Source organism: Pygoscelis adeliae, unplaced genomic scaffold (assembly GCF_000699105.1).
Source record: "Pygoscelis adeliae isolate BGI_AS28 unplaced genomic scaffold, ASM69910v1 Scaffold179, whole genome shotgun sequence".
NCBI classification, from domain to species: domain Eukaryota; kingdom Metazoa; phylum Chordata; class Aves; order Sphenisciformes; family Spheniscidae; genus Pygoscelis; species Pygoscelis adeliae.
The window spans coordinates 1062263-1070839 of NW_008825612.1; the positions used below are offsets into that span (position 1 = coordinate 1062263).

General features: G+C 37.6%; 1 protein-coding gene across 2 annotated transcripts in view; it reads left to right on the forward strand.

The window, feature by feature from the left end:
• The first annotated feature begins 2672 nt into the window (after nucleotides 1-2672).
• PPP2R5E (protein phosphatase 2, regulatory subunit B', epsilon isoform) overlaps nucleotides 2673-8577 on the forward strand; it is a 74611-nt gene continuing 68706 nt past the window's right edge. For both annotated transcript variants that reach the window (XM_009332725.1, XM_009332726.1), the window contains exon 1: nucleotides 2673-2832. In XM_009332725.1, coding sequence (XP_009331000.1) covers nucleotides 2676-2832 — 157 coding nt within the window. In that variant the 5' untranslated portion in view covers nucleotides 2673-2675. The remainder of the gene's footprint in view (nucleotides 2833-8577) is intronic.

Below are 8577 nucleotides of genomic sequence, written 5' to 3' on the forward strand. Positions count from 1 at the left end.
TTCTGGAAATGACAGCCGATAGCAGCAGGCGGGAGGCAGCTCATTACACCTCTGCTTCCCCGGGCGCGGGGCGAGCCTGTGGCTCCCTTCCCCGGTGATATCCGTCGGTATTTTCATGTCCACTCGCCTCTCCGTGCATTGCACCCCCCTCCCCCCCCGGGGACCAGCAGATCTGATGTGCGTGGCTTCGTATTTACCAAAATACTTCGGGAATAAAATAAGATCCCCTGCTGAAAGAAACAAGAAGCAGTGGTTGGGTTTGCAGCTTTCGCACTCGCACACAATAAATAATCTCGGGCTTTTTTTTTTTTTTTTTTTCCCCCCCTTTAGCTGAAACAGTGTGTTTCACTGTGATAGTGTATTCAGGGGAGCAAATGTTCATTTGGAGTGATGAAAAAAAGATCAGTGTTTACTGTAAGGTTGTTAGCCTGGATGTAGTCTTGTTGAATTAGAATTAGATTTTAATAATTTATAAAGCAGGTTGGGGAAACTGTTACTAAATTTACAGCAGAGAAGTGTCAGTAAAGCTTCTTGCTGACACAATGATCCTGCAGTTTAAGTGATCTACTTTAGTCCCTGTCCATTATTATTATTTTGTTTTGGTAATTTAATTTTGAGAGAGCGTGCAAACATTTCTGCAGAAATGGTTACACTTTAATGACGCACGTGATGAGGAGGTGAATCTTTTTGATGAGATGCAATAGGGCCAACCAGTTCAGGTTTTAAGAATATATTTTTGCTGATATTTCCAGAATTTGGTTTATGTAACAGGTAACTTTGTATGTTTTTTGGCAGACTGTTGAAATCTTAGAAGTGGGTTGCTAAAGTACAGGCCATTCTGTTTCAGTTTATCTGACTTTTTTATTTATTAATCTTGGCTGGGGCCTGAATGCCCTGGTGATGGTGGCATTCCCCCCCCCCCCCCCGCGCCCATGATAAACAAAACCAGTTTAAGGTACAGGTTCGTGTTGCTGATAGTATAGTATATTTAGAAAGCATAAGTTGGTAGTGAAAGAATATCTCAGGAGAAATCAAAAAGATGGAATGAGGTTTTTTCATTATTGTAGTGCCAGCTGCACAGTTCAGCTTCTGGGTGCTGCACATGCTTCCTCGAAGAAGCTATGGAGTTTATACTTCCATTTTTGATAGATTTAGTGCACGTGTATGTAATTTTGCATTAAATAGTTCTTATCTTTCAGAACTTGTTTACAGTGTTGCAATAAATCATACTTTCTAAAGCTTTTCTTACAAAAGACAAACCCAAATAATGTCCAGTTCAATGGATTTAATAATTTATGAAGCATATGAGTAACCAAATAATTTAATAAAATAAGTACTCGAAAGTGTTCTCTATATTGTGGAATCAACTTCTTTTAGCATACGAGTCACTTTGGTAATTGAAGTCAACAGACACTGAGGATGAGTAATGCTTTCCAAGGACATGTTCTAAGACCCTGATCCTGCAAATGCTTATGCCGATGCTTAACTTTGCATGAGTGTGTAGCCTTACTGAAATCAACAGGGCTGTTCTTGTTAATGATCGTGTTATTAATGCAGATAGTTCTGTTGATTGCAGTAGAGGTGCACATGCTGGTGAAGTTAACTGTACACAGAGCTGCTTGAAATATGTAGGCCTAAATTCCTCCTATCTCGTTTCCCTTAAGTATTACTCATGTGTTTCACCAAGATGTGATGGGCCTTTTTGACAGACAGGACAAGACTGCTAAATACAGTAGCTGGATGGATTAATTCACTGTTTAAATGTTTCCTTTTCGTATTTCTTAGTAGTACGGAATCAGCTACAGGAGTACTACCAAGACAAGTTTTATAGGAAGAAGTGATGCTTATTTCTTAGACCAGCTGATAGAGTTGGGAAACAAACAAACTTTTGCTTGCAGAAACCTTTTCTGGCTCTCTGCCTCTCCCTGCAAACCTTGTCTGGCTTATGCCCTTAGAACAGTTACGGCTACCACACTGCTATTCTTACAGAAATGCCAGAACGTGGAGTAACTATGTGTAAAGAGACTCGCAAGAAAATAACTGAGTATTTCTAAAATGGAGAATAAAGAAGTAATATGTAAAATTTGTCAGTGTTAGTGAAATTATGAAGCATAGCAGTACTTTTTGCTGTACTTTCTTAAATTTCTATAAAATCTTGTATGTAGGTGTGGCAAATAAACTGAATTTTTCTTCTGTCCTATTTTTTTTTTTGTCCTATGCATATTGATGACTTTAATGCCAAAAAAACATTTGTACCTTTTTGTGTACCCATTCTTTAGCATGCATGGTCCCTTGCAGAATGAGTTGAAATTACTTCGTCCCAAAGAATATACAGTTTAAGGCTACAATCCTATGTCAAGTCTACAGGTGTAGGAAGTTCTATTGACATAATGATGTCAGCATTAGGTCTGAATTTTTCCTGTTGCAGGATTTTTGGCAAATGGGAGACAGATAAAAAAGTGAGCAAGAAGAATTATTACACTGTTCCCATTAAGTTTATTCCATACAATTTGTACGTACGTTGGTGGGTTAGCTCTCTTACCAGTCTATCTGGGTGAGCTGTCAGCAGGAGAGTGGTGCAGAAAGGAGAAGATTTTTGGAACATTTAGGTTAATCTTTACCCATTTCATCCATTTGGAATATGTTTGTAACATTTGTTTTCCTTCAGTAGGGATATGTCCTCAGCACCAACTACTCCTCCATCAGTGGATAAAGTAGACGGATTTTCTCGGAAGTCCGTCAGAAAAGCCAGACAGAAGAGGTCACAAAGCTCCTCCCAGTTTAGGTCTCAGGGCAAGCCTATCGAGTTAACTCCCCTGCCTCTGCTAAAAGGTAAGATCAAGAATGATTTTTAATAAATAAAACAATTTTACTCTATAGCCAACTTATAAACTCAAAGTATTCTATAGCCAGAAATTGCAGGGAGATTTTGCCAGCAATGAGAAATGTTTCATGCCAGAAATATATGTATTTAAGATCTACAAAATATTTTATCTGTGACTTGAGGGTGTGGTAATTGTTTGCAATACTTTTGAAAGTTTTAAATGCTAATGTTAACCCGTACCATGACTTGAATTTTCAAGGCACTCAGGCTGTGTGTGAGTATTTTAGTTCGTGAATCGTCAACAGTTGACGTAAATGAACAGTAATTTTGGTAAGGGTAAATTGACTTGTGAGCAGAGGGAAACTGGTTTTTAGTATCTTTCCTTGATGTGTGGGTCTGCAACCTGTGACAGTGGTACCAAATGCAGCCCACAGACATATTTTGAATGCCCTACAGCAAGGTATTAGTGGGGAGATGAGACCCCTTCTCATACCATTTGTGAATGGATAGCTCCCAGCTCCTGGCTTCTGCTGGGTTTTGAAATCGAGTGGTCCCATGAGCTGCAGCCTCTCAAGAGGAAAGATGCTGCCAGTCAGGTCTTAGGCAAGGCATTACTGTTTTGAGAGCCTGTGTATCCCAGCTCTGGTTCTGCTGGCAGATTTAACCTCTAAATTGGGAAAGAAAATTATGATCCAGCATACTACTCGTGAACGGATGCCAATATCTCTGTAATATCTTGAATGCTTCCCCTAAATCCCAGTTGCCACTGAATTTCAGTATAAATCCAGGGGCCAAAAGCACCTCTCAGAATTCTGTCTGTCAGGTGAGGAAGGGGGAATTGCCTTTCAGAAGTGTTTCTTTTACACTGAATTCTCAAATAGTTTATCTAGTTTTGTGGATTTTTTCACTGCTGTTCTTCTTTTCTGCTGTAAATAGTGAAAATAAGCATGGTTGGTGCTGATAATTCTGGAAAATAGCAAGACTAATAGGTTTGATATTATATCTGTCCCGTTTTTGCTTTGTGGGCAAGTATATTTCCCACATTCCCTCCTCCACCTGTTTGACAAAGTTGTTAATCAGAGCATTGGAATATGTAATAAATGTGTAATTGCACTTCGGTTGCGTTCTTAACCCCACTTATTCATAAGAAGAAAGGTTGCAAAAAAGAAAAAAAAAAACCCAAACCCAAACCAAACCTGACAGAAAACTCACACCTTAATGTGTATCTTTTAATTTAATTAAAAGTAGGATTCTAGGATTAGTTCTGGTGGAGTTGTCATTAAAATATTTGGGGCTTCTTTCTGTGGGGTACCTGTAAGAATGCACAAATGGCCATACTGAGTCAAAAGAAAGGTCCATCTAGCCCTACTGGGTCAAAAGAAAGGTCCATGTAGCCGTACTGCGTTGTGCCTGCCGGTGACCGACTTGGAAGCATAGAGGAGAGTAGAAGAGCGGGAGGCCTGGAGTAATGCTGTACCAGAATGCTCCCCCGCCTTCAGCATTTCTTAATTTAGGGTCTGTTGGTGCCAGTGGATTTGACTTTGTAGTATGCAGTGAGTATTTTTTTTTGAATTTTTCTCATTGTTTTGTGACAGTATGATAAAGAAGCAAATGCTCCTCTGAAATAGTTGTAAAGCTCGGTTTTATACTTTTGCAGGTCATTTTTGATATGCAGTTCATTTCCTTTGAAAATACTAGTTGCTGCACTTCAGAACGTGAATGGAGTTTATCCTTTGGCTTAAGTGGCTAGATTACTGGAAACATTGAGATTTGTATAAATGAAGAAATTGATGTTACAATTATTCGTTCTATTGTGTCGTCCATTCAGGGAATAAACTAGGCATGTGCACAAGCATAAGAAAAAAAAACATTGCCTTTGTCTGAGGACTTCGTCTTGCAGAAACATAGGCATGTGCAGGTGCTTAATTTGACTACTGTAGCTAGTCCCCTGGATTGAGATATAAAACTATAATAAGATAAAACAAACAGATGGGGAGCTGAGAGTGTTGGTGAGACGTTTATGATTAGTGTCATAGTGAGTTACAGTGGTCCAGCTTCAAATTAAGAATCTGATCCTGTGAGTTCATTTTCCCTCTTTGACTTAACGCGGATTCTCAGAGGCACAGGGGTACCTGTGCAGATTAATTTGCAGGATTTGGGCCTAACACTCTTATCTGAAACAGCAGTGGTATTGGTCCCTGCTGAAGGGACACTGGCAGTTAAATACTATGCTACTGTTTGGACATACTCTTGACCTACATTAATATTTGTAACAATCAGGTTTATTAAACCTGAAAGAAGTGAGGAAACAATTTTCTCCTGCAGTTTTCATACTTTTCTTGGCCAACTGCCTGAAAATCCTAATTTTTTAAGCTCTCCGGTTTACACTTCTCTTCAAACAAGTGACTAGTCCTATTACTTCAGTCCAGTAGCTGTATGATTTCCAATTTTATCCTTATTGTTTGGGTCTTTCAAACCAAAACAGAGAAGAGATTTCAGCAAAATAGCTTTTTAAAGTCTCAGAAAGATGAACTCAGTTTGGAGATCTACAGCTGCTAAGTTTATTTAAACTTCTTGTTTTGGGTAAATCTCAAGTTTAATTAAACGTCTTCAGAAATATTTCAGTACAGGAAATTTTTAGAGGACAGTCCTCGAATTCAACCTTAGACGTATTTCATATTCATGATGGAGGGGCTTTGCTGACAAAAACATACATGCTATGCTCTCTTCTGTTCTTTTTTTTTTTTTTTTAATAACTATCTTGCATATTGACATGTGCAGGCTGCCTTCTCTCAAACGGCACTTTTATGGACTTCAGTATCTTCCTTGATTACAAGAATCATGTATGCAGAAAACTAGATAAAGGCTTAGTCCATTCTTTGCAAGTTTTTATACTATGCCTGTCACCATAATGATTTGAGCACCTTCCAGTAGTGTATTAAGTGACATGACTACACATCTGTCACATCTTATCTGCTCTCATTCCTTTCCCTAGGGGCAGAGTCATATATAGTGAAATGGCTTGTTTTGGTAGTGTTTTAATGCAGTCTGTTGCCTTCTGTGAACATACATGCCTGCATTGCAAAAACAGATAGATAAGTCGGCGTTGTCGTTGTTCATTTGGTAATAAAAATCTTTCAGGAAAGAAAAATAGAAGAGACAGTATGTTTTGATGGTGGAATTTTCAGTATTGCTTATTCCAGAAAAAAAAGTATAGAGAAATTAAGTTGTTACTGTTGGGTTTTTTTTTTGTTTTGTTTTTTGTTTTGTTAACCGAAGTGTGCATATTGTATCTTTTTATAAACAAACATTTAATGTATTTAGAAAATAAGATGTGCCTTCTGAGGCTCTATTGGGATGAGTTTAGGTTTTCAAAAGCCACAAGCCAAAAAGCTGCTCTGTTTGCCTACAGTAAAGACTTAACTTTTCTGATAATTTAATTATATTTTTCTTTAGTGCGTTGTGACTAAATCGAATTTGGAGTTACCTTTTTTTAATATGACTAATGCCCAATACTCTTATGTATGTTTCAATCTCGCATGTATTTTTAAATGTTTGCATGCCGTTGCCTGGTGTATCTTGCAGTGCATTATGGCTTTTCATTTTGGCTTTACTTTCAAAGAGGCTGTTGGCGTCATCAAGGCTGGCAGGTTCGTGGCAGAGCAGCCCTGGTGAAGGGCCCTTTTCTGGGAATGAGTACTTCCACCTCTGTGCCTTAGCCGAACCCAGCCCGAGTTTCTTAACCAAGTTTGTGGCATGCCTCAAAATCGTGCTTGTTCTGTAGAGGAAGATAGTATTGTGTGTGCATTGGATAGGTGTATTATTTATTGGAGGGTTATTTTACTTTCATTTTGTATAGATACTTTTTACTTAGAAGTCTCTAGAGGTAGATCGGTAGGAGTCCAATGTTAGAAAGCAATTCATTGGAAAACGGTATATTATAGTACTGGACACATGAAAACAGAGCAATTTCAGTATTTCCTGTAAAAGGGGAAGGGGGAGTTCATTTGTGTTTCTGCCAGTATCTGTAATGGTAGGGGAGTGTCCAGAGGATGAAGACATACATATAGATGACTAAAAAGATCATATGCCTTATGAATACATGGTTAGCATCTTGAGAAATTGGACAGAAAACTTGCATGTAATTCACAGTATTCCTCCCATCCCCCTCGCCCTCATTAAAAATACGTAAGTTAGGTAAAGCAAACCATCCAAAAGTAAGACTGTTAAATTTTACATCAATGTATCCCATTTTTGTAATTTCGAGGTGTGCCTATTTTTTCCTATCATTCTTCCACGTTTTCCAATGATCCGATATAATTAGTGTAGTTTACTTTCAGGTTTTCTAAAACTATTGTAAATTTTTGTTGAAAACAGTTCCAAGTATGATTTTTATTTTTAGATAATTTTTCTTCCTTAAAGTAGGCACTCAGAATAGAAGTTGTCTGTCAACAATACCGATTGCTTTGCTACCTCAATATTATGAAATTTATTGAGCTTCTAATACATTTATCAGATAGTTTCCATGGCATTAAGGAATTGCTGTAGTGGCAACAAAAGACCGTTGCATAGTCAAAAAGGGAAAATCTCTTTTCACTTGCTGTTTGCTTTTGATCATTATATTATTTCCCTATAGTTGAGATTTTATTATAAGCTTTTCTTATGAGTCCTATCTATAGGTCAAATGCTGAATTTTCTAAGTAGTAAGAAATCCTACCAACTCCAAAAGACTCTTGACTAAGTGAGAACTGCAAGATGTGTGCCTTCTTTTTCAAATACAATTACTTTTGATTTTTTTAAAAATCTCCTTTATCATAAAAAAGTCTGTTTTTTTTCAGACGTACGCATACCGCCTTCAGAACTGTACATATGGGAAATAGTTACGGTTTGAGTAGAAGAAGATAGAGCTTCTATTTTCTGCTGACTTCCATGGGGGTTGGCTGCCTGTCTTTTCTGTGCTACTCTCTATTTGTGAAATTTGGAATGCTTTACAGATATCAATAAACTGTTAATAATATACCTAAGCTAAATACTTTCTCCTAATTTATAAACAGGAATTTAAGGTCATAGTGGTTATGACTTTTCAAAATAAAATTTTGCTTCATTTCCATAATCGGAAATAGATCCCAGGACTCCTAATTCACTGTGTGGAAGAAACGCTGGAACTTGGTTTGTGCTGTAATCAATGGTGAATCAAGCATCAACCCTGGAACTGCTTTTAGGAATTTTGTGCCTGTTCTGGTTGAAATAAATCTGGACATAATGGGCCATGTCTGTCTAAGATTGGGAACAGGGCCACAATCCCAAACGAGAGAAGGACTTAGCCTATTTATTGTTTTTTCTTAAGATGTATGAGGTTCTTGTCATACGTAATTAATTTCTTCACTTCTCTTGTGCTCTTGGCAGTTGTTTTTTGAATATATACTTAACTTTCTTCTTAATTTTTTCAACGTCTGGTGGTTGTAGAATAATTCTTTCCAATAATTTTAAAGGTTTCTGGTTGTTTCTAAAAAAGTGTGTGTTTGATGGTGTTTAGAGAGGGCCATATACTAATTACATTCTGCCATATTCTAATTATGTTCTTTTTAATTTTTCTCCACTTGTTACTGTCTCCCAGATTTGGAACATAGTGATGCAGAGCTACATTTGTAGAGAACGGGCATGCATAGAAATGCTGACTTGAAGTTAAGATCATAGTAAAAGAATACCTCCTTATCGTTACAGAGTATTAGTGAAACTGCAGTTGGTGAGAA